The 26,991-nt window shown below is 40.8% G+C and overlaps 1 protein-coding gene across 5 annotated transcripts in view; it reads left to right on the top strand.

Moving 5' to 3' along the window:
• The window catches only part of LOC124176520 (ankyrin repeat domain-containing protein SOWAHB), a 143,070-nt gene that overhangs the window by 8,240 nt on the left and 107,839 nt on the right, over positions 1-26,991 (top strand). For 4 of the 5 annotated variants that reach the window (XR_006869401.1, XR_006869400.1, XM_046557919.1 and 1 more), the window contains exons 5-6: positions 542-925; positions 2,924-3,073. Coding sequence is in view for 3 of the 5 variants with exons in the window: in XM_046557919.1 (XP_046413875.1) it covers positions 542-925; positions 2,924-3,073 (534 nt within the window). In the remaining 2 variants the exon portion in view is untranslated. The remainder of the gene's footprint in view (positions 1-541; positions 926-2,923; positions 3,074-26,991) is intronic. The other variant, XM_046557920.1, reaches the window with a different exon arrangement.

Raw genomic sequence — 26,991 nt, 5'->3', positions numbered from 1 at the left:
GGCTCAAAAAGGGAAAAATACCGAAAGGGCGTAACTCCGACAAGTTAAAATTTCGAGAGTGCGAAAATGACATAATTTAAAAACCTGGAACGGCGAAATTCCGAACTTTTTTTGTTTTGGATTATCGATATTTTTTCTTTGGGAATCCTGGTATTTCTGATTTTTCCCACCGACTCGTTGAGTAAACTAAGTTGCGTCGATATATTCTGATTTTCCGAATTTTAATCTATCAAAACTTTATTTAACCATTCGACACTTTGTTGTTTCTTCAAAATTTCATTTCCTCACTTCACATTTCGCCACCACATAATTCGGAATTAGGCGTTTTCGTAACTTCGGCCCCGCCTCCTCATATCACAAAAGGATTTAAAAAAAGTAACACGTGTGGTTTATGAAATAATCAATTTCAATACCGCACATCTTTTCGTTATTCATCCGACGATCGTTCGGGCACAAATAAAAAAAAGAACCAAAAAAAGAAAATTAATAAAAAAAAACAAAAAAAAAACACATACATCGGAACACGTTTTTTCTGCCGCAGGGTGAAAAGTACCTAGTCCTGAAAAAAAAGTACCGACATGCTCCGCTCTCGACTTCGACGTCGTCCTCGTCCCTGACCGAATCTGGGCTTCCGATTCCAAGCAGTCCTTCGACGCCTCTTTCGCCTCTTCGCGAGCCGCCTCCTTACAGACCGCCGCCACCGGCCGCAGCGAGTCCATCTTCAGGATCGGCGGATCCTCGGGATCGGCAGGATCTGGGAGGAGATGATGGATCGGGAAAAGTCGTCGAGGAAAATCAGTCCGTGTCCTCGCCGCCGATTCCTCCGCGTCGTAAGAGTCAGGACAAGCTTCGAATCGAGAACAACAACAAGGAGAACGTCCTGCCGGAAGGCGAGAAAATCGTCGACGATGAAACCGCCGTGGGGGTGAGTCATTTTTCGTATTTTATGTCTCGCGATTTCTTACTTTTCATCACCTATTGGTGATGCAAGACAAGTATTGGTTTCGGTCGACGATCACTTTTGCTAATTTCAACGAATTTTCACGATTTCGAACCTCTGGAATCCGAAAAACACGTTTTTCAGAAAATATTGCGCGATCAGTTCGAAAATGGTTGAATGAAAAAATTTGAAACTTGCAGTATTTTACAATCAAATAATGAACATGAAAAATTTCCATATCCCGTTTAATTTCAACTTCTCGTTCCACCGGAAATTAATCAATTTTCAAATGTTTTATCGAAAAACATATACTTCTTCCACCTCGTTACTTTTTCTAAATTAACGATTATACTTTCCCCAGTTTATAGATTAATTTTTTATAAAAATGTAGGATTTTTTTTTTTTTTTCAGAAATTTATTTCACTGATTTTTCTCTCGACACTTTTTCATTTGATTGCCAAGTTTAAATTTTTCACTCGGCCGTTTTCGGGATCATCGCCAAAATTTGTCGCAAGGATCGACAGACGGTGATGAAAAGTATCGTGAAAAAACTGTTTTCCCCGCTTGTTTATTCCTGCGTTCATCTGGTTTCTGATTGCATTGTTTTTTTTTTGTTTTTTGTCTATCTCGCTTCGCTTTCGTCTCTGTTCATTCAAAGTTTAATGCGGCTGCATGCGCGCCGATCGATCCGTTTGTACGTGCTTCTGTTGGGATATATTTTATTTTCTTTTGTTTTCATTTTTTTATTTTTTTTTTATTTTTTCCTCGACGAGGGGTGGAAAAAGATACGCTGTGGAATATATGCCTCGGTCACGAATTCCACTTTCCGTCATAATACACCCTTCACTGCTCCATTGTATTTGTATTATACAATGTACAAATTTATCACACATATATACCTGCAGTATCGTACGTATCGAATTTTCATTTGACTTCCAAAATCTCTTGGATATTTTGAATACGTTTTGAGACGACGTGTTAACATTGCGAAATAGTGTATGTATATAATATTTGGAATTAAGAATAGAGCGACGATTCATCGTTTGTGTGTAAGTGTTGAATTATTTTGCGAATTCAAGACGTTGGGTGAAGAGCTTCGGGTGAAAGTGCTCTGAGTCTTCTTTTTTTTACGCCCACAAATATATGAGAAAAGCGTAAAAATCATCATTTAGCACTGATTATTGTTTACTGCTTCTGAGAAATAATATGCGATGTAAAATACTTTTTTTTTAAATTTCTTTTCGTCTTCTAAACCGTATTAGATGCGCAATATTAGTACTGTAGTGCTTGTGTCCCTTGTTTCAATATCTTACGTAGATAGTCCTGCGACAGCTTTAATGTGTACAATGCATGCGAAAGCGCCTAATTCCGAACTGTTTGGTGGCGAAGCTTGAAGTAAATAAATCAAACTTTTAAAAAACAACAAAGTTTCGAATGGTTAGAATCTGGCGTCTCAAAGTTCCGAAAATCCAAGTTCCGACAGAGCGAAATTCCGAAATTAAAATATATTTACACAGCGTAGCTTACTCAACGAGAGTGGGTGTAAAAAATCAGAAAAACCGAAAATCGGTATGACCAGGATTCCGAAAATAAAAATATCCAACGTCCAGAGCAAAGACAGATCAAAGCGGTGAAATTTCACCGAGTCCGAAATTTACGGAACTGAAAATCTTCGATCATTCGAAAGTTTGACGTATTAGATTTTTACATTTTCTTATTTTCAGCACTTTGTCCTTTCGGAACTTTGAGCGTCGGGTTTCGGACCAATCGAAACACCGAAGTTTGATTTCTTTACTTTAAGTTTTGCCACCAAAAAATTCAGAATTCCAACCCCGTTTCACCGGTCTGAACCGATTTTGAAACTTGATACTTTCACTTTTTTCCTTCATGAGAGTGGATACGATCGCCTTGTTTTCACCGCCGAAATACATAAAACACCTTTTGCAAATGAAAGCGTAAGTCTGAAAATTGATTGAAACTCAGGAGGACGGTGGTCCCGCTTCTTCGACAGCCTCGGCTGAACAGCTGAGCGTCCGCGAACGAATGCAGCGATTCAACAGGATGGCTAGCGAGACCGATATTCAGGGCCCAGTCAATGGCTCGACCACACCAAATAAGAAACGCTCCGACAAGGTAATTATTTTCAACCATATTTATTGTCCTGCAAGGAGGAATTTCGTAACTTGAGAGAAACAAAAGGACGTGAATTTTTTTACTCTCACACGAGCACTACAGTTTTATTTGTCGATTTTCGAATAAGTTCGGTCTCACGTTCATGATTCCGAGCTGTTGAAAGAAAAGAAACTAAAAAAAAAAAGAAATGAAAATTGAAACCACGAATGACAAACTCTTTTCGGTGGAGTTATATTTTTATTTTTATTTTTATCTCACTCAGAGTTTATTTAATTTCACCAGACAATAATAAAATTTTGATAATTATCGTACGAATAATTTTTGTTACACGTATCATTGAAGATCACACATCCGTATGTTAATATTCTTGAAAACCGTTACGTAAGCTAAAAAATAACGTCGAAAAATATTACATGCAGTCATTATTTTTCTGTTTGTTCAATTGACGTATTTGGCCAAAATTTGAAATATCCTAGAAGAAGAGAAAATTTCCTTGGGTCGAAATAACTATGAGAAAAATTAAAAAAAAAAAAAAACCAAACCGGAAGCTTATTTTGCATGCCGATTAAGCGGACGAAAGAAATATTTTAACAATGCATAATCTGCCTGTATGAGAAGCGGCCGATACGTGATCAGGATTTGGTCGGCTAAACGCGAGGATCAGACGATTTCATTCGGTTGCGTTTGTCATAATCGAGAAAATAAAATATCAAGATAGAAGAAAATGGAAACAAGGCAAATCAGGATGCAACGAGAGAGTTTCAGAATTGACAAATTGCCGGTGCTGTGTTTATAATTTTACATTCTTCCGCAGCGGCGAAGAATCTCTTTCTCCTTGTTTTTTTTTCTTTTTTTTTTTTTTGTTTTTATCACAGTCGTTCAAATATTAGTTAATTATACAGAATATCATAGTCATTTAAATACACTCGTGACTATTTTATCTTTACAAATGTACTGCGAAAAGAATTTGAAGATTCTTAACGCTGCGGAAAACTGAAATTTCGGTAACTGTGTGACTCATTTTTGGACTTTTGTATTAACCAGTTATTTACTTATTTATTTATTTATTGAATTTTCCTACCGTTTTTATTTTTTTTTTTTTCCCCCTTCTAGTTATCTTTGGGCAGGTTTTTATCCTTCACTTTTACAGCTCAAATAATCAAATATATATGCATTTATTATAAATTATGCATATGTATAATATGGAGAAATATATTCTATATACCGTCTTGTCTAGTTAAAATCAGTTCCCACGGTCTGCGTATACGTTCCGCTTAATTATTTACTGGTCGCTTGTTTATTTTATTATTTCTACATGTATTTACAATCGTATGTTTGATCAAACGTGTAAGTATTCCGCGTTTGAATTTCTCTCGTTTTTCCTCACACATTGTATACATGCACATGTGTGTAGTTAAAACTGGAAATAATAAGCTTTTCAAATAGATTTTGGTTATAAAATTTTCACAATTTTGTAAACAACTTTGCAACACCGTTGACGCGAGGCATTTTCTTCAATTACGATTATTTTTCCCGTCGTAACGAAATTTCCAGAGTTAACAAGCATTCGGTCGATACAAAATCGAAATGAGAAAGTTCCAATTGTTTTTTTTTTTTTTTTCTATATTATTATTTATATTATTATTTATATTCTTTCGCTTTAAAAAAATCAAAAATTATAAAAATATATGAAAATTAGTACGTATTGTTGAAAGAAGAAAATCCTCGTATATTCTTTTCACTTTGTGAGGGAAATTTGGACCCACGTTGTTTAGTTTTTTATTGTCTGTATATGCCAACGTGTAACCGGGAATCGGTTATAATTAGTCAGCCCGAGGGACCAAAGGATGCGACTTTTGTAAACTCCGGACATCCTCTCTTTCTCTTAAACGTGTGCAGCCTCTGATCCTCCCGGACAGCAGAGATCGCAGTGTTTCACTGTTAATTTTAGTGGACGTAATTTATATGCGCGATGCACTCTCACCCCTGAACCCCCGGCTCTCCGTCTTCTCGCGTCTTCTCCTAGACGCGCTCCCCTGCATAATTGATCGTCCCACAACCGGCGGATACATCTTTGATTATACCGGTAGCTCTGTCGCGTGCCGTCTGCCTTATTACAATAATACCTGTCCGCTTACTAAGAATCGATTAATTGCATCGTAGCCGAACTACGTGCAGATACGATTCATCGGCACGGGGCGGGGTTGATATTACGAATCGGAAGAGTGCCGAAAGCGCCAAATTCCCAATTTTTCACCGGCTGAACCTAAAATAAAGAAATCATAGTTTCGAATAGATCGAAACCCGACGCTCAAAGTTCCGACAATGCGAAAATTATGTAAAAATTTGAAAACTCGAAGATTTTCAGTTCGTTGAATTTCTAATTTGGTAAAAATCGCCACTTTGATCTTTATAACGTTTTGAATTTTCGATATTTTTATTTTCAGAATCCCGGTCATTGTGATTTTTCATTTTTTTGGTCTTTTACACCCATTCGTTAAGTAAACTACACAGTGTGAATATATTTAGGTACTGCATCGAAACTTTACTTTTCGGAATATTGCATTTCGGAACTTTGAGCCATCGGCTTTCCGACCGTTAGAAACTTTGTTGTTTTTCGTGAAAGTTAAATTCTTTTACTTCAAGTTTCACCACCAAATAATTCGGAATTAGGCGCTTTCGAAATTTTAACTCCACTCATCGGTACGGGAGAGAAAAAAAAAATACTTGTGTGATTCCTTTTCTTCAGATGTTCGAAATTTTAGACTAGGTATAACAGACTCACTTTTTTTTCTGTTTCTTTTTTCGTTGTATTTCTTTTTATTTTCTAAATTCGCATAAAACTATTTCACATGCATTTTCGTTTCAATTCAGAATTGATTTCCGAGGCTTTCCGTTATTTTGATTCGTAAAATACGCATAATTATTGTATAATAATTCTAGTCGATCAAAATCATCGAATTAATCGATCAATCGGAAGAACGATTCATCCGAATTAATTTCTACTATCCAGAAACACGATTTATCTACAATTCGATGGCTGAATTGACCGATCAGTTGTGGGAAAAAAACAACAATCTACATTCCAAATCTACGATTAATCGCACGGCTCTGCAAGTTGAAATTACGTATAATATTGTACCAATTGTGTGTTCTATTTTTTTTCAATCATTATACTATACTAGTCGAAAAAAGTTTCGGAAATAAGCCAACCATGGCTATCATCGATACCTTAATTTCCTTGGGGTTCTTTTTGGTTCCTTTTTTTTTCTTCTCGTGTGGTTCCAAGTTTTTTTTGTTTTTTTTTTTTCCCCATTTTTCGTAATTAATTTCTTCGAGGAAGCAGCACCTGCGACTGCGGCTTTTCAGAACAAGGTTCGTGACGAACAATGAGCGGTATTACAAACCCTGTTACAACTTATACGCCACCTTCTTTCTTCACCTGTAATGCGATAATTCCCAGGCAACTTGCGGCGCTCCGACGACTCTCTCGATCGTAACTCTTATGGTAATCGGTATATCTGGTGTGTATATATATATATACATATACGCATATATGGGGAAAAAACTGCGGGTGGTTTTACTCGACGAATTTATACGTAGATCCGGTCCGCACTCTTTTACACGTGTGGTCTCTCCTTTATATCGACGCCGACGATTTCCGGTATGGCTCTGCGAGAATTTTATTTTTTTTTGTTTTGCTAACACATGTCGTGTATTTTTTTTTTCCGTCTATTGCTTGTACAGAATTTCATTCTCTTACAATTTACTCAACGCACCATGTCGGACTTGTTTTAAATCGTTTTTCTTGAAAATTTGAAAGAATTGGTCGGAACTGCAATTCGATTTGCAACACTGTGATTAACTTTTAAATTGTGTTACCGATTTGCGAAAATTGCAATTTCAATGAGAAAATTGAAACAAAGGTGTCAAAATTAATTCTGAAATTTAATATCCCTTGAGCTTATCAGTTGATTTTTCAATGTAAAATTCATCCGGATAACGAATGGTATCATTTGATTGTCAATCATCTCTGGATTTCAAATCAAGTGCCAAATTTTGAGCTCCGCGATACCGGGATAGCGGCATGGATTTGTTTCAAACTCATATGTGCGGGAAAAAAAAAAAATAATAAATATCGGACGGAAGTAGCTTTTTGATTAAAGAAACATCAATTTCTAACGTTATTTGAATCTAAAATTCTACGAACATACCGAACAGGTAATTAACAAAAAAAAAAGAAAGAAAGATAAATATTCGTTTGATGCGAAATTTCATCTAAATTGAGAAAGTCCTAAATTGAAAATTCCCAATATTATCACTTGTGTCACAGACAACAATTTGTACCATATTTATTTTTTGTAATTTTGCATTCGACATCTTTCGCAAAAACGAGCGTGTCAATTTAAAAAAATCTTCTGAAAAAACGCATCAGTTTTGTCCATTCGGAACTTTGAGCGTTATTTAAACTTCGATTCTTCGTCAAAGTTCGACTTGTTCACATCGAGCTTGGGCGTTGAAAAATTGGAAACTTTTCAAATTGAAAATATCAACCCCGCCCGACGTCGAATTCGCGACCTCGTCTTGAGGGAGAAACGAACCTCCGGACAAGGACGCAAGGCTCGAATTACGTATCGAGTGGAGGCGTGTGGGAAACTTGGTTCGACAAGGCCTGTGGGTGTGTTGTAAAATGACAAGTAACAGCACCCTTCAGCGTCCCGTAACCCGCGGGTTATCCATAACCTCGGGAAATCCGTCACCTCGGTTCCCGTTTCCCTGAATATTTTCGCAGCCGTTCCCATCGGCGCTCCCGGGGTCGGTAAGGTCGTAGGACCGGGAGGCGGGAGGACCTTCTAATTAGGATCACGCGTGTTCGCCTCGAGTTGTCTTGTCGGGCGGTTCCAGCAGCTCCCTGAGTTCGCCGTGCGGAACTTGGAATTCAGCATAGTTCCGCATACATTAGGGAGGCGAATACTTGGGGGTAGTTTGCCTGCCGGCTGAGGGTGTAAACCGCGCAAAGTAATCTTACAGAATGTATATGCAAAGAGGGTTAAGCAGACGACGCACAGCTTGCGCGATCTGCACCCGGACCCAACTTCCTTCGATGTGCCGGGTTCAAGGACTAAGGTCCCTGTCGCTATCGACCTTAGGCCTGACCGTGTCGTTCACCTTCCCGATATTCCCTGTCTGCGGAAGGAGGAAGGTCCTTGTTACCGATCCTCGACCTCCGACCACCCCGATTCCGCAGCCACTTCGGATCATTCGTCGATGCGAAACTTTCCTTCGATGATTCTCATCCATTTTTTTTCCCTCTCGTAAGTACGATTCTGACAAGGCTGGTAGTCGGTCACTCTTCGCACTATTATTTTTTTTTTTTTTAAAGCAGTCACTTTCCACTGATTTGAAAACTTCGTTACTTACATTGAAAAAAGATTCATTTGTCACAGTAACTAGTAAACTTCTGTAAAACAGGTATCGTTAAAAAAAACTGTTTGAATATTGTTGGAATGACGAAAAACGAGGTACGCCAAACCATTTTGCGCTATCGTCGATCGTTTTTTGGTTATTGCAACGCAAAATCAGTTTCCGAGGCTTACTCTACCTTTTTAGTTAAATAAGGCTTTAAGGTCAAGTTATTGTTGCACGAGCATTAAATTTTCGCAACACTTACAAGAAAATCTAGCAACAGTGATCGTAATAAAGAATAGTAACGGATACTAGAATTTCCGGTAACGGCTAGAAAACTAATTTTCATTTTCTACGTAGAACTGTATTTTTTGATCGTGGTAAAAAATGAAAATAGTCAAGGACTGAGCGGTAATTGAACTGAAAATTTCTCTCAGTACAAATCAGTTTTTCGGACGTACCTAATTGAGTTTCGTGCACAAAAAATTTGGTTGCACAGTTTTGTTTATCCACGCAGTATCCACTAGACAAGATTTTGTTTGTTGAGTGTTTTTAAATCGAAGGAATAATACTTTTCCGAACCCCTCTGCACGTGTGCATGTTTCACCTAAATTATAAGCTTTCGGGTTCGCTAATTACGAATCCGAAATCGGATTTTAAAAATTCTATATGGCGGATCGAATATGGCGGACGAAAATTTCTAACTTGATTGAATTTAAAAAATTTGATTTCAGATTCGTAATCAGCGACCCCAAAATCCCCTGATCAGAGTTTTTTCTTTGGATTCGATCGAATTTGAAATTTTCGTCCGCCACATTGGATCCGCCATCTCGAATTTTTGAAATCCTGTTTCATATTCGTAAACATTTTTTTTCTAACAACAACAGTTCACGTTATATCGCAATAATTACTCTCGAGTATTGAAAACCTGTTAACATACGATCAGAAATAGCAAAAAACCGCAAAGAAATATGCTTTCAAAGTTTTCTAAACATGCAAAAAATGGATGTAAAATAGATGGTAAAAATACTTAGCAACACGACTTGAAGGGTTAATCATGTTGAATAATTACCTCGCCTATATCATCCATTCGCCGAGGATTGGCTAATCGCGTTTCAATGTGCGGATAACCGATATCCCTCTGTTATAGGATAACTTTTACCTTATCTCTTAATCTAAATCTAGTTTTGTTGTTGTCGAATCGGCAATTAGTCTTTCCCATTATGCGAGGGGGGTTTGGCTGTCCCTATAATGTACGAAGGTGTACGCCGTGTGTACACATACATCGCTCCTGTTTATTCAAGAAATATTTCGGTCATTAATCAGGACCCGCGTGCTCCAGGTTTTACCCGCCTCGTGCCAACCTCTGCCTCGAGAGCAGGTGAACTCCCTAATAGCGTCGAGAGAGAGAGAAAGAGAGAGGGGGAAGGGGGGGGGGGGAGCTTTTGCTCCAACCTCTTTATACTCGTAGTTTTTTGAGCGAAGAAAAATAAATATGTATTCAACTTTTCTCCTAATATTTTTACGGCGTAAATTATCGTGTTGCCGTGATTCTTAGAAACACTCATTATCAAAAAAAAAAAAGAAGGGAATTGTTTTTAAATTCGTAATTACCGAGATGAGAAATTATTCGTTTACCCTGATTTGCTTTGTGCTATTTAAATGATTTAATTTGTTCAAGTAAGGCGCACTGAAATCCAATCTTGAAAAATGTAACTAATAAATTTACTTGGATCAAGGCGTTGGTTGGCATTGGCAAACAAATTGTTCCGATGTTTACCTGATGAAAAAGTCGAACACATGGATCTAATTTATGCCATTAAAGTTCGCTAAACTTGTCACAAAAGTTTTTCAATCCGTTATCCGGATACAAAGTGAAATATAAAAATAAGGGAAAAAATGGAGTATTTGCAAATTGCCAAATGGCACGAAGTAAGTGCTGGCAGCTCGCGTGCCGCGTAAAATGGTTGAAATTATAATAAGGAAACTGGGTGCCGGTCATTCGGCCGTTAAATGCTCTTATTTTCGCTCTTTTGGGTTTTAAGTTTGTACATATGAGTATTTATATATATATATATATATACGTTACACAATATATGTTATGTTATTTACCCGTAGCTGAGTTCGCAGGATGCGCGGCATTTCTCGTTTCTCATTATGCAAGATCATTTCCAAGGCGCGAGTGTAACAAGCTCGAGGTGTGTTATTATCATTTAAATTGGTGTCGTTACCAGCTCGTTTGAAACTCCTTCTTTTTTACCCCGGATCCTGACGCCCGTGTCCCGCGGTCTTTACTCTTTTCTTGCGCTTCTGCACCCTAGAATTTTGCAACTCAATTGAATTCTGAAAATGTTAGCAAATTAATCTGGTTTAAGGGTGGGGGGAGGGGGGGGGGGGGGCAGCTTCGACGGTCTATAATCATATCTATTTATGTAATATGACGCCTGTGACGTGTAATTCCATCTCATACATGAATAATAAATTGACGTTAAAGCCTTATTTAACTAAAAAAAAGTAGAGTAAACCTCAGAAACTGATTTTGCGTTGCAATAACCAAAAAAGAATCGACAATAGCGCAAAAATGTTTACGCGTACGTCGTTTTTCGTAATCCCAAAAATATTCAAACAGTTTTTGTAACGATACCTGTTTTACGGAATTTTTCTAGTTAATATGCCAAATGAAATTCGTCTCAGTGTATATTTCTCGAAAGGTTATTGGAAAAATCCTATTTTGAGGCTGGAATGCTCAGAAAACCCCAAGAACCGTACGAACCCTGACTTGTTAGTCAACAAATTGAGAGTAGTCTAGGATTTTGAGCAAGTGAGGATAGAAAGAGAAAAAGGAAAGAGAAAGAGTGAGAGAGAGAGAGGGGGGAGGGAAAGGGTGGGAAAAAAGGAGGTTGCGGTGGGTGCGCGAGGCGTGCGGCTCTATTACCGGGGTAAATATTCCCGAGGCTTGTCCACGGGAGTCTGAAAGGTTTCCCGTGGTGCGAGATAAGCCATCAACGCGTATACGGAGAGCCAACGGAGGACGGGCGGGGCCCGTTCTCTTCTTCTGGGTCAGGCGGCGCGTTCCGCAGCTCGTAGCGGCCCCGTTTCGACTCGTCTTCGAGGTTCCACGGTGGTCCGGTCGTGGGACCGCGACCTCCGGGGTGTCTGACTGTCAGGGAAATGTGAAAAACCGGGAATCGTCAGGGAATTTGCAGGCGTCCTGGAAGTTTTTTGTATTTTCTTCATCGCTGGCGTACGATTATTTTGAACGCAGAAAACTACTCTTCGTTGGACAGTTGACCACTTCAACCTAATCGGTCGCTCTGGGTGAATTTCATCCCGAACATTTTTCAAACTCTTCGTTAAGGCTCTTATTGTTTGTCGTGGAAATGGGCCTCGTGGCGCCATTCTTCGTGCTAAATAAAGGCCCTTTTTCGACATTTTGACACTTTTTTTTTTAACTTTACCGATGTTTTACAATATTTAAAGAATCTGTTTTGGTTAGGATCTTTACATAATACCTAGATATTTTTTGTTAGATTTTTAGTATTCATTTTTAAATCACAAAAATTCGCGACCAGAGTTGAGTCGGAAATAAAGTCTTATACGTAAGACAGGAATAAAAATCGACTTTATTCCCTTGTTACATAATGTACTATTTTTAACACAGATGAGGGAAACAAAGTAAAGAAGTAATAATCTGCCGTATTCGTCCCGCTTTTCAGGTAAACGAAATTGAACGTTACGGTCGAGCCGGGAATGAAAACTACAAAATATTGAAAATCGCATCGAAACTCGACCAATTGCTTCAGAATTATTTCTTCGGGCGATAATGTCGAGCCAACGTGTCAATACAACCGGTGACACGGTCCCATAAATAAAATTGACACTAGGGCCGTAAAGTCAGACACAGACCTGTCAATTGCATCTGTCGGGTCGCGACTCGAGACATCCTTTACACGACATTAGCCACAGATGACCAGAAGATAGTATCTCTCGTTGTGAAAAGAGGAGGCGGGGGTCTTTGGTGGAATCGCAGGAGCGCGCTGGGGGTGAAAAAAAAAAAAATTAAAAGAAATAAAAATAAAAATAAGAAGGACGCGGGGAGGGAGGGGGGATGTTGTATTTTTTAGTCGAAGGTAAAAGGGGGGCGTGGATATATCTCTCGTTAGTATAACCAAAAAGCCGGCTAGAGCGGAGTGATTGAGCGATGGCATTCCTTCGAGCTGGGGACTGCCGGCGGTATATGCGGGGGACCAAAATATGCCCAAGTCACGCGAGTAACGATCAACGAACTAACTGCAAGGCGAACCAACCTCGATACGTCTGCTTCTTCTCTCCGCGGGTGTCGGCCTCTAATTTTCTTTTTCTAATTCTCGGTCACATACTTGTGTGTAATAATATAGAGAGATGTGGAGCAATGTAAATGAGTGAAAAATCAAAACTGTGCGCCGTATTGCACGTAAAGTGGAACGTTCGTCTTTTCGCATAAACAAACTTTTTAGGGGGTGGAACGGCGGAAATTAGCAAATTATATATACAAATTTTTTTTTTTCATATACACATGTATTTTCAGATTTTCTCCTCTTCGAAACCAATCCTATTTTTTTTTTCTCCTATTTCGCGCGAATTTTTATTACCGATCATCGATGTTTCACGTGTCTCGTCAATCGTATAGATCGGACATTCCGCGCCAACTCGGTAAACGATTCACCAAGGATTTTTCCTACGTTAGTACGACCCCTGAAAAGCTTTTAAAAAAGTTTTCAACTTCATCTAATTACTCGCTTTTATCTCATGATTTTTTAAACCTATCTCAAAAACAGCCAAATTGATTTTTATGAAACGAGAAGGAGAAAAAAAAAAAAAACATTTCGTTTCCAATTGAAAACATTTTCACACAAGATTCAGAGTGGGACGTCGGTTTCTTCTATTTTTTTTTATCGGTTTTTCTATTTTCATACCTGTTAAAAATCCATATCATACATTTTTCAAAACTGAAAATTGCTGTATTCATCCCAGATCGAATTGTAATAAAAAATGCGTTCGTTAAACCCAATATTTGCTGCATAAAAATGATCCTAATCGTTGTTCAAATAATCGTGGAAACGTTACAGCTGCTCTAAATTTTTGGTATTTGTACACTGTAATGTTCAATCTTGATTTTCGTTTTTACGATCATCTCGAGATATATTTTACATTAAATAATTGCCAGGTATATTAAATCTTCTGCCGAATCGATTGCCACTATTTAGTTTGCACTGAAAGAAATTTTTAGTTCCAATCACCGCTCAGTCCTTAACTATTATTATTTTTTTTTTTTTTTTACCACAATCAAAAAATATAGTTACAAAATAAAAATTGGTTTTCTAGCTGTTACCAGAAAGTCTAGTATCCGTTACTATTCTTTCCCATTACGATCACCGTTACTATATTTTCTCTTAACTGTTGCGAAAATTTAATGCCTGTGCAACGATAAATTGACGTTGTAGCCTTATTTATCTAAAAAGGTAGAGTAAGCCGAAGAAACCGATTTTGCGTTGCAATAATCAAAATGGTTAGGCGTACCTCGTTTTTCGTAATCCCAACAATATTCAAACAGTTTTTTTTTTTAACAATACCTGCGTTACAGAATTTTTCTCAGCTGTTATAAGAAATGAAATCTTTCTCAAATTTATCAAACACGTCCAAAACGCGTTTCTCTACTCGAACAAAAACATTCCGAGTCGATATTTTCGTCTTAAAGTGACCGGGTTAATTACTACGCGGCAACTCGTACCGACAAGAATCAAAAAAAAAAAATTGAATAAATAAACAAATAAATAAGAACAACGGTGTCCTTCTCCACGGTATCTTACACGCATCTGTGATAGCGTGTCTATGTCCACGCCTATAGCCGGCGTTGATACGCGCCAAATATGGCCGGCGTATGCACGGTGGATTTCGAAAGTGGCGCGCGTGCCTGCGCCGGAGTTTCACAAACGGCGTCGCGACGCCGCCGAGGCCCGAATCGCTCTTAGACCGAGTCGCTTCTCGGACTCGAGGAGCGGATAAAGCCGCGCAGGCTTATCGGGGCTGATCTTCAAGTCGCGCGGTGCACGCCGGCTATTTGTATTCATAAGTCAGCAGGAGGCCGGCGCTCGTCCTCGTCCTCGTCCTCGTCCACGTCTTCGTCCTCGTCCTCGACTTCGTCGTCCTCGCGGTCCCCGAGTCCCAGCTACGTCATCCGGCGTCGAGGAATGGCCGCATCCGTTCAACCTCCGCGGTCAAACAGAATGTGAATAGTCATCGGGTTATTTAATTTTTCGTTGGCTCCCCCGGGGCGCGTGTTTGCTCAACCCCGCTGTGAGCACAAATTACCTTGCGACCGAATCACTTCGCTTCACCTCCGCCTCTCCTCCTTCGTCTCGTCTCTTTTCCTCTTCTTTTCTCTTCTCTTCAATTTTTTCATTTCATATTCTTGAATCTCGGGTACAACTGTAGCAAGTTGCGCAATTATTTGAATTTGCGTAACTTTGGCAAGTTAGGGTTTCTCGAGAGATTAGGGAATTTTCCTTACACACTGGGGGAAAAAAGTAGACGTCTCTTCTTGTAATAGTAAATAACATTCAAGTGCATATTATGCTTTCTGTGATTTTTTATATTCGAATAAGACGTGCCGGAACATCGTCAATTTATTTCAGATCAATGCAATGGCTGTTTGATTCGATTCGTACTTTTTCAACAACTTGTAAAACTTTTTTGAAAAAAAGGGTTGCTATCACAAGTCTAAATATTTATGAGATTATTTGGTAAAAAAAAAAAAAACTTTCCAGAATTAGTGATTTTGAACGTATTTGAAACAAGTCAGACTTCAAAAATGGGTGATTGACCCAGAAACAAGTCACCGATAAAAATCTTTCTAACATTCTAGACTGTGACCAAAAATTGACAGTATAAATATTCATACAGAATGAAGATTAATGTTTTCGAACAAGTATAATCCGATCGGCCAAAGTTGGCAAATAGCCGAAACGGTCCAACAAATAATCAAAAATATCCTAAGTGTCAAATAAACAGATAGCTTTGAACCTGCATTAGAGTTAATTTTCTTGTAAACTGCTTGAAAATCATTAAAAATCATTAAAACGGTTTAGAAATGTAAAGAAAGTCTGAAAATAAATGCTAACGAACTTCTTGCGATTTCATTAAAATGAATTCTTAATTGTTTATTGTACTTTTTTTCCAAATATCTTGTTCAATTTATAAAAACATCGTATGGGTAATAATTTGAATGACGAAAGCTTCTGAATTTTCAAGAAATTTTGATTGAATAGCGATCAAATGTTATCAACTTGGGAGATATTTTTTTCAGGCTCATGTCAACAACTTGTATTATACGTATTAGAAGATACAAGAAGTTTTGGTCATAACGTATCGTAAACTTATTAAATGCGTACAAAGCGGCGACCACGAAAATAATCGGGCATATTTATAGAATTGAACAAAGTCCAGTAAGCATAAAACTCGAAAAATTTCTAACCTCATTTGTGCTAAGATTACAATATCTAGATATATTACAAAACCATTGACATTCAATCGCAGTTTACACGTTAAATTCGCAATTATGATTTTTTGGCAAAAGAGAATAAATACTACCTGATTATTTTGATTGTCTCTGCTTTATCCTCGTATCAAAATTGAAGTAAAAAAAAAATTCTCACGCGAGAGAACACAATTCTTTTAACAAAAAACTGTAAGTAGAAACAAGTCGAGCTTAGTTCGACCTCTCCGGATCTCAATTATTGTAAATCAGCTACGAGTAAGAAAAAGAAAATAATGAAAAAGCGCATTCGCCACTGCGCAAGATTGCAAAAAACGTCCGCGGGATGAGCCGGCCGTTCGGGTTGAACGGGGATGCAGAAGGAGTCGGTCGGTGTTTGTCTAAGGGTAGCGGGGAAAACCCTCGGGACTGAAAATCGAACTCACGGGGATCCCTGGATGGGTATAAACAGGGTCACAGCGGCGGAGGTGCGCGCTATCTAAATGCTAATCCGTCGAGATGGTGGCCGCAGATTACGCGCCGGAATTAGTTCAGCGGACGGGCGACGAAGAGGCGCGGAGGGGGCCGGATCTCCTTTTTATACTTACACGCCGGTTGAGCGCATGATGCACGAGAAGAGAGAGCATTTCCACGTCTGCGACGCGACGCGACGTGACGCGATGCCGCGAGTCAAGATGATCCTGAGGGATCTGGGAGTGACTCTGCGGTTCCAGTTCGTTAGCGCCGTGTTAATAACGTTAAAGAGGATATAATAAACTCGTTACCTTAACAAAATTCCCCTCAAGCTCTCGCGCAGCTCTCGCATCTCTTCTAACTTGTCGGTACACTTGTCCGCTGTGATTCTGAAACTGATGTGTTTTTCGACGAGTCGGTTACGTTGGCAATGCTCGATCGAATCGCAGCGCCGCCGCCGGCCGGCCGCGAAACAGCCTCAATCTTTCTAAACACGACACAATCCGTGACTAGAATTTTGTATTTTTCAATGAGATTATCTTCGTAAACTTGACCCATGGTCGTAGAATTTTCTATTTTTGGGGCACGTTATCTCTGAAAACGTAACATAAACGATGACTGTCGAATTTTTCTATATTTCGGTTGAGTTACCTTTGTAAACATACCGTAACATAACCCATTACCGCCGAATTTTTTTTCTTGGATCAGAAACGACGGTCACGAGTTATGTTATGTCTGCAAAGATTGATTATGTTTCGGGGCCGGCCGGCGGTGGTGCTGCGGGCGGATTCGGCATTGCCAACGTAACCGACTGGTCGAAAAAGTCACCCATCTTAGAATCGTTGCGGCCAAGTGTACACTTGATACATCGTTGGGTTCATGATGCTGCCATACCCTGCGTAATCGTCAGAGACACAATGAGTATAACCGTATACATATGCGAGTCAACGTGCAGCAAGCTTTGAGCTTTTCTGACTCCCGCTTATCCGCTATATTCGAACTCACCGTAAACTCGATTCGAGACATTGACGGCGAATGTGATTATTGGAAACGTTGCGGTGCTTCTAGAACCAATTATTTTCAGGAATTCACGGGAATTCTTGAATTTTCAAGGAATTTCCAAAACTTTTCAAAAACCACCAAATTGTTGATTAAATTATTCATCCAGTTTTGTTTCCATAAGAAAATTTACTTACACACTTTTCTAAGAAAGCTAACTGAATAATTAAACTTTGAGTATCTTCCTAGGAAAACTTTTATATAATTTTTCTTTTTATTAAAAGTGGATACTTTGAACATGTAACTTATTGTTAGCTTCGTTCCCGAGTTGAGTAAACATATTAAACGCACAGTCTTTCGATTAAACAAATAGCAGGCACCTGAAGTATCTTCACAAAAATAATCCTCAAATTAAAGTTACATACAGTCAAGACCCGATTTCTCGACACTCTTTTCTCGTCTTGAGCAAAGCCGAATTCCCCGAAAATTCTCGACCAGAAACCCCAAATATTCCGATCACTCTGCACGTTCACCCCCAACATCCCATTTCACGTAAATTTTCACTTGTAAGTTCCCGGCCGAACCGCGTAGCCCGAAACACGTAGACACGTAGACATTACAAGTGGCTGTGCCTACAATTCCGCAGCATGAACGGAATCGAGTGCCGTTGTAGATTCGGTTTGGACTGGGACATTGCCGCGGCACGGATGAGTTATTAGGCGGTTTGCGGAGAGCGTTATATCGCGAGTCGCGATCATCGGGGATGAAATCACCGAGTTATATCGCGCTTGGACACGATGACGAAGCATGGCGGCTGCGGGAGCAACGACTCCGCATGCCGCATGTTTCGCATAATTCGACGGTAGATGTTAACCCGGTCGATGTTTAATCGCCGGTTAAAATTTCACCGACATTATGCGACCGAACCTCGTGATCTCTGTGTATCGCCCAACGCCTGCATGAATCATACGAAATTCACCCCCTGCAGCCGGCTCTAATATCGATTTACGATTGCCAAATTTATCCCCGTGTATCTTCGAGTCGATCTAATCTTTTCATCGTCTCTGAATCGCAAGAAGAAAAATTGCGTACGGTACGCAATTCGTCGTTACATAAGTACGTTATATGTGAAGCATTCCACACTAAATCAACGTATAATCGAATTGAATGAAAATTTTAAAAATACGAATTTTTATTCAATTCGATTTCTCTCACTTTTCAATTACCTGTTTCGCCTGTAGCTTCTTAACCAAAAGCTTGCCCACTACCATCTTGGTTTCAAAATTTTCGTTTTTTCAATAAAAAATTCACGAGAAAAACATTCTCAAGCCAATCGATTAGGGTTATTCGTCTGAAAATTGGGGTTTCGTGTTTTTGGGAACAGTGAAAATCAAAACCGTGGTCAAAAAAATCTAAAACTCGGTGATGGATAATTTTTTTTTTTTTTTTTTCTTACACTACACCATGCTTAAAAATAAATAAAATCGCGAATGGTTAAGGTAAAACGAAGGTCAATTCAGGGTGGAATGCCTCATAAACGCTAAAAATCTTTGCACACAATTTTTCAATCTTCCAGCTTCGGTATTTAGAATATCCCTCGATTCTTGTGTAAACCAACTTTGCATACTAAAAACTTCCTAAACCTAAAATGCCTATGAAAATAAACAAAACTAAACTTATAGTTCAACTGTAACGATGATGGTAAAAAATGTGGGGTAAAAATCATGAATACTTTTGTTTAAGAAGTGCAATAATGTTGGAAAGTTTGATATCCCATTGAAGTCAGACGCCGTACATTGTGGTTAAATGTTGTTTATAAAGTGGACGTGTATGAAGTAGCGGTGAATATTTGGCAAAAAATTATATGAAATTTTTTTTTTTTTTCTCAAATAATTCCTGCGGAACAAACTGCTGATATGCAGCGGTGTAAAATTGAGCATCGGTTGCGCGCAATGAATCAAGTCGAGAGCGTGGTAATAAAACTGCATGGTGGTAAAGATTCAACATCGAAGCAACAACTATGCCGGAGGCTGTTAAAATGATGAAGGTTCGAATTTATCACACTAGAACTCTCTCTTTCTCTCTCTCTCTCTCTCTTCTCGAGTGCCTGACTACCCTAATTCGCACGCGTTCGTGTTTTACATAGAAAACAGAAAACGGAAAACATGAAAATATGAAAACGGTTCTCCGCTTACTGAGTTATTGGACTTCGCGTACTGTTTTTCGGACCCGTTGCAGGACTCGCTGTTAGCCGAACGCTGATTAACTTCCTCGTATCGGTCCTACGACGATAATGACACGCGAATTCCGAGGGCTGCATTATCCGAGGCCGAGGCGGGGCCCCCGCTCACTAAACTCTGAATCACCCGAAGAGAGTTTTCCTGTCATCGGCAGCATCATGGCCCGACTTCCAACGTGAGGACCTCTGGAATTGCCATCAGCAACGCGGGACGAACGAATGAACGCTCGACGACGCCCATACCCGACGAATAAATCAGCGAGCCGTTATCTCTCTCCTCTCGGATTGCATAATCTATTACCGTAGACGCCCTCCGCCTCCACATCATGGGCCACCGTACAACGCCTTCCTGGTAAATAACCCCACGTTCTTCCAGAAGCGAAACTTCCCTCGGATTACAAATTTCTTCAAATGGCGTCGCGTTCTCACCAAAACGGAACATATAATCGGTTTGAACCGTTACATTTTATCGAAGAGGTCGATACTAGAGTCACTGAATGTTTGGGAAAGGACCCAGCAGCATTCTAATGGAATTTGGCTCCCTGTCAAATTGGTTGGATTTTTGGAACCAAATAAAACGAACGTGTCTCAAAAGATGCTACAAGTTGTGTGCAAAGCTCTGTATACACTTGCTGTGGTATTTTTTTTAGATACGTTGGTTCTAAACCGCCCGCCGAAATACGTCTGTTTTCACAGGACCCGTCGATATTTTCCCGATCAAAAGTTCTCACGGACACAAGTCCCAAAAATCAGCAGTTTTCAAGATACAGGCTTCGGAACAGGGGTGGATGGATTTTTTTGTGTCTATGGATCGCGCGATTTTTTCGAATTACGAAGCTTTAAGGGAGACTTGAAATCAAATATATCACTCAAAAACAGCACAGCCGACTCGCAGGGACTTCGCAGAAGCGTGAAAAACAGGACAAGTCGATTATTGCAAGAGTCGAAGTGTCAATCTCTTCAATTCCGAAAAAAGAAGCTCAGCTTAATGCTCTTCTAATTCTTTAAGTTCTCTTTTGGTCCTTGTCCTTTCACCGATCGACGTGTGGAAAATTTCAAACCGCGTCAAAGCAGCTGGCTAACTGTTTTGCATTTGAACAGATAAACGGAAGGTACGAGCGAACATTTTCGTGCAAATGAAAATTGCGACGTTGTAATTTCTCAGCTCGTAAACTTCACGGCAACACTTTCAGAGTTTATGGCTTTGAATTTAATTAGTTGTTACAAAGCGTGCTCGTAGCCAGATCGCGTCTTTTGATTTTCTGATTTATGCCGTGTTTTATTCGAGAGAATAAAACCCCGAATTCTTGTTGTAACGAGAATCTCTGCATCTGGTGGAAACAACGACCGAGTTATAAGACGTATGCGTAGCTCTGTGCGTGTGTAATTTTACCCGGAAAATATTATACGTCACGGCTAGAGACTTGTGTGAGTATTTCCTCCAACGCTTACTTCCCTTATTTTCTCTGCAAGGTAGAACGTGACTTAACATCCCTCGCGACGTTTAAATATATCAAATTTTAAACCCCAGTTTGCTTTCACTTCGAAACGCCGACCGATGTCCACTTGACGAATTTTCACCTTAGTCAATAATACTCCGACTTTTTCACCCCCGAAGGGCTTAACGGATATATTTGTATTTTCGTGCGTGCCAGCTCGCCCATTTCTTTCTATCTATAGACTCGGAAAACAAGCTTTTCTCGTGTTTTGACAAAGGATTAGAAAGTACAAAAAGAGTTGAAAAGAAATTGTCGACATTTTTTTCAAACTACACAAATTGTAAAACCCATACATTTTTGCGCACTTTTAGACGAGTGTTCACTGCGCCTGCAATAATTGCAAAACTGTAAGTGTTTCTAGGATAGCATAAGAAAAATACAGACGAACAAAAGCGACCACTCCGTTGGCAAAAATGGAACCTATGAGTACAAGATTGAACATAACAGTCGGATAGAGTATCAACTTAATTACCAAAAAGGTTGAGACAGTTTTTCAAACATCGACGTGTACACAAAACTCAAATACATCCCATCGTTAGATTCGAATTTCTTTCAAAACCGGGTAAAACCGAGTGGATTCGAGAATCCCCGAAGTAACAAACACAGTTTCGCATAACACTTAATTAGCCGCTTCACCCTGCGGCAGCATAACGTTGCATCGTACAGATACCGAGTTATAACGAATGAACACGGCTTCGGAACAATTGAGGTTTGTTCGGGAGTCGAGTTGCTCAAGGGAATACCGGGTATACAGCACGGCGTAAAACGCATTTATCACAATATCGGTTCGCGTTGTGGGAATTTCGTACCGGACACGTTCTATTCGCCCCATTTGCAGCAATGGTTTTGTGCCGCTAGAAAAGCCGTGCATCAGGGTTGATCCGTTCGAATCGCGCGCGTCGAGTTAACCCTCCGTGCGAACGATTGTTACTTACACCTTTTGTCTCTTCTTTTAACTCTTTCGAACTGTTCTAGGCTTTCGAGAACTCGGGAGAAAAATCGAGGTTTCTTATCAAAGCGTTCACCACGTTATCCGAAAAGCTTAGAAGTATTGTTTGTAGAAATTGGTACTTGGAGAACGACTGTTCCCTAAAAGATCCAGCGATCACACGGTGGGTTAAAGACTGGCTTGAAACCGCGTCCCTATTTCATGACTGCGGAAATGTTTTCCCTTGTTAGGTATGCATATATGGTGTACTTATATGTGTGTCTATGCACGATGCTGAGTGTTTGCCCGATGTTGGTTTTGTATGGATGGCCCCCTGGTTATAATAAAGCTAATTTCAGACCTCTCGAGGATCCTCGTGCTCCTAGTAGTACCTCCAGCTTGTTACACGCCCCCCTTTCGCCATTCTCTCTCCGTTCTCCAGCATCCGAAACAGCCGAATGTATTTATACGCCCCCTCGAGGCTCGCCGCCCGTCCGTGTCGGCTTATTAAAACGATTCCTCCGACTCGTCGAGAACCAAAGACTCGGGGTTGGACTCTGTGTTCTCTTCTCCTGTTCCGACCTTCTAGCCCCGATCGATTTCGACCTTACTCTAATTTTTTTCCGACTCGCGAAACCGATTGTTACATTTTACGTGCCACTCTTTACTCCAGTGTTTTTCAACCCAGGAGGGTTGATTTTAAAAATCCTTTGAAATCGCTGACATAGTTTTGTTATGGACCTCGGGTGTCGCTAGATTTTTTTTTGTTTTTTTTGGAAAGGGGTCGCGAATTCGTAAACGTTGAAAAACGCTGCTCTATTAGAAAAGGAAAATTTGCGATCGATGGAAAACGAGAGACTCCATGTAAAAGGATACGACACGGGGATCAGATTGCGGACGAAGCCGCATTCTTGATCATCATTTTTTCAACGGGTTAATCGTGACGGCTAGGATTTGGAAAGTTATTTGGAAGGGGTTTCAAGGATATCAATATACTGCCTAGTTTCCAAAATTTTGCTCAATATTTTATACACGTAACTTCATACGATACTTTGTAAAATTTTATTAAACAGATTTTGCGGTACACCTACCGAGAAGATTTCATAAAATTTCTAAAGCTCATGCAAATGGTTGTGAAAACCTTCTGGTTCATTTACCCTAAATACGACTTGGTATCGTAAAATATAACCGAGAAAGGAAACGATGTTTAATTTCATCCAGCGCAGTCGACGCGCAATTTGGCATGAGTTAAACGCGTCTCGGGACCAGGAAGAGGGCACAATCAGGCATTTAACACCCCGTTGTGCGGGGGCCACGCCTCTCCTGACTGCTGCAGACGTACGTGCGTTTAATTGTCGGTTTTTGCCGTTGAATCCTCACCGCGTCTTCCCCACGTCCCTCTATCTCTCCCTCTCTTTCTCTCTTCCAGTCTCTCGTTGTACGCGCCTTCGACCTACCCCCCATACGTACACCTTCGCTTTCACACAACGAGATCGCGACCACATGGGTGTTTATACTCATACTCTTGGCCCGTGTCCCACGAACGCTCACCTCAAAACGTAGGTGTACAAAATTTTCCAAGTCTCTGATACGTACACACGTTACGTACTACAGGCGTATGTATATACTGGAAAATTAATTCAAGCACCTTCGAGCTTGTCTTCCTCTCTCACTCTTTTTTTCTTTCTCTCTCAGTGTGTTCGTCGCTGAATTATCTCGTCGTACAATAACGAGAACCGGGAACATTGCACGTTATTTTAAAAACACGCGTTTTCATCCTGCGCGTCAGTACGTGTGTCCCGTGACTGGATATACTACACGCGAAACGACACCTTTGTCCATGCGTGCGAACCAATTTGTCAATTGCGGCACATTTTTTGCGGGAAGGAAAGAAAAAAAAAAAAAATATCGAATACGTTAAAAAAAAAGAAAAACTTGATCATGCAATGAGAATGACTTTCCAAAAATAGGTGAAATCTGCGATTGTAAAGGGAATAGAAGGTAACAAGTGAAACTGCGATTTTTTTTTTTTTTTTTACCAATTTTCACCTCAAGCTCTAACATCGATTGTACGTAATCTATAAAATTCACAGGAATTGATCATTGAATTGGAATACGGTTGTGCAGAAAAACAAATTTAAAAATTCAAGAATCTTATTCGCGTTAACGATCCTTCAGAGTAATCGGAAAATAATTATCTTTATTCATTTCAATCAAAGTTTTAACGAACGGAGTTCAATTTATACCATCGATTACCAGACAGTCCTAGCTTTGTTTGAAAAATGTTGGAAAGATCAAGGCAGTAATAGTAATTTGTTTCTCGCTCGAAATCTCGGCGGTCCGCCTAACCCCAAAGTCGAGATTTAATGCGAGGAATGAATTTCATCCTCGCCATCGTCCCTGGCGCCGGAATCGTGCGTACATACGTATAATACGCACCCGAGTTCTACCCGAACTCAGTCAGCAGGTAGATCTTGAGTGTAATAATTTTTCAAGTTAATTAGAGATCTCGGAATGCGCCGTGGCTGCAGGGTGATACCACCCTATCCTGTCCGTTGCACCTGTGCGTTGTCGCCCAGGACTGCAGGTTCAGCGCCGATTAACCGTCCCTCTTCCTTCTAGCCCGCAGCACTGCAGCGTAAGGATTTGATCGCGCGCAGCGTCCGTGGAGGCTTAATTAATTCCCGGTGATCTCAATTAAAATATTAATTATAGTAGTGTATGATAAAAGGGAGGGAGGGAGGGAGGGGGGGGGGGGGGGGGGAAGAAGGAGAAGAAGAAGAAGAAGGAGAAGAAAAAGTAGACGAAGGAGTGTTCGAAAGGTGCCGGATCTTCGCATGCGCTCAACGGCCTCACGCTCTGCGGGACGGGACGTCCTCTATGCGCACGCACACGCGCAGAAGAGGATCCTTGGAGCGACGGTGTAAGGCCCGATCGACTCGACGGGCCCCGGCCTAAGGCCCCAGGGAACAACACCGCGATGCCATTAGGATTAACCCCGTCCTATAAGCTTATCTGATAACTACGCCATTACCTTCTCGAGAGCCCGTGCCACGGACGGCTCCGCTCTTTCTGGGCCCACGATCCGTCCGCGCTTGGGGCCTCACGGTCCATAATACCCGCGTGTCGGGGTCCCGTGGAACGATGCACTCCTGCCGTCCTCCGCATTTGCATATCTCGCTTCACCGACGATCGAGATACCGTCTCTACAAGTGTCCCCTCTCTCTCATACGTAGGTACCGATCCCATCGGATCTTCAACCCCGGTGCGGCTCGCATCTGGGGGATCGTTTAAAAATCAATCAGCGTGTACGCTCCGGCTGCACCTCGAACCGTGCTCAGGAGGACCCTTCGTTTTTACCCGATACCTCTTCACCCCAACTCCCGAGTATGGGGTTTGTGCTCGATGGGCGGATACTTGTGCCTTCAATCATCCGTTCATCCAACTTGAGACTAACATTCAGGCTCGTTAGAACGCCGTGTTTTGGAACTGATCATTGTTTATACACACCTAGGCGCTTAGTGTTAAAAAATCGAGTTCACCGTTCATCTGGTCACTTATACTGAAAACGATGATTGACTTCTTTTAATTTTTACCTCGTCCGTTTGTTTGTTAGTTACTCGTTGACGGCACTCTTTTATGACCTATTCCTTTTATGCTTCTTCTCTCTCTCTCTTTCTTTCTTTCTTTGTACAAAGATTAAACTAATTCGCGGCGAGGGGTCGGACGGCGCGGGCTATGTGGTTGTTGTTTAATTTGTTTCGATTGGTATTTAATTGGAGCCAATCTCGAACGGTTGGAGGTATACCTACCGACCTACCTTCGTCGTCCGTGTGCCAAGAGCCCAGACTCTATCTCCGGCTCGATCTTTGCTGGGGCAGGCAATAACAACTGCTTATTGAAAAATACGAATGTCGAATCACTGATGTAGGATAGACCTGCGTCCGACCCCCCTGTCTCTCTCTCTCCCTTCTTCCCCGGTCCCTTCTCTCTCTCTCTCCCTGTCTCCGTACCTCCAACACGCGTACGTACCGATACACCACGAAACATCGGATGTGGGATTGTGTGTGTAAGTGGTGCTAGGCGTCGCACACCCATAGCTGGGAACGCGCCACGGGGGGTCAGTGGTCCTCAATTTAGTACCAACCACCTGAACCACGTCAGGATGATTGAAGTCGTTCAAAATTGATCCAAAACATCGCTTCGGTCGCAGCTGGTTCCAGCCATTTCGTAGCACTGCGCGATCTACATCGTGTATCGATTGTTAAACGATCTAATCGAGCAACAAGGAACGCATATCGAGATGGCGCCACCTCCGTTTGCACGTCGATGAAAACTGACGCTGGTGGCGCCACGTGGTATCAATTGGCAGGTTATGTGAGGACAAAATCGAGGTTGGGTTACTAAGTCATTGGAAAGTGCAAACCGAAGCATAGTCTTCGGAACACTAATATACAAATCGTGACAGTCGTGGATGATTTTATTCATCGTAAGTGAACTGCTTCGATGCATCGAGTAACGTAGAAGTTGAGGTAACGGGATGTGGGGTGCTATTTTGCACAAATCGCAGATCGGATGTCGTTGCTACAAAAGACATGACGGTAACGAAGTTGGATAGAACCAGTGTACCTTGATCGTCGAAGCTGGATTCCGTCATCTTCCGGGTCGAAATTGAGAACCCGAGCGTTTGAAGCCGTGACGAGTGAAAATACAAACAGTTTAACAGGAATGAGTAGTCGTTTAGCGTTCCTGGGACCTCGGGGCCTCACTCCGCGGGCCCTACTTCCCCACCCTACCGGATCATTCACGTAGCCGACTCAGACTCTGTACACCGACGTAACCCGGAGCGAAGAACTTTTG

This window comes from Neodiprion fabricii, chromosome 2 (assembly GCF_021155785.1).
Source record: "Neodiprion fabricii isolate iyNeoFabr1 chromosome 2, iyNeoFabr1.1, whole genome shotgun sequence".
Taxonomy (NCBI): Eukaryota; Metazoa; Arthropoda; class Insecta; order Hymenoptera; family Diprionidae; genus Neodiprion; species Neodiprion fabricii.
This window is presented reverse-complemented; position numbering and strand designations above follow the sequence as displayed.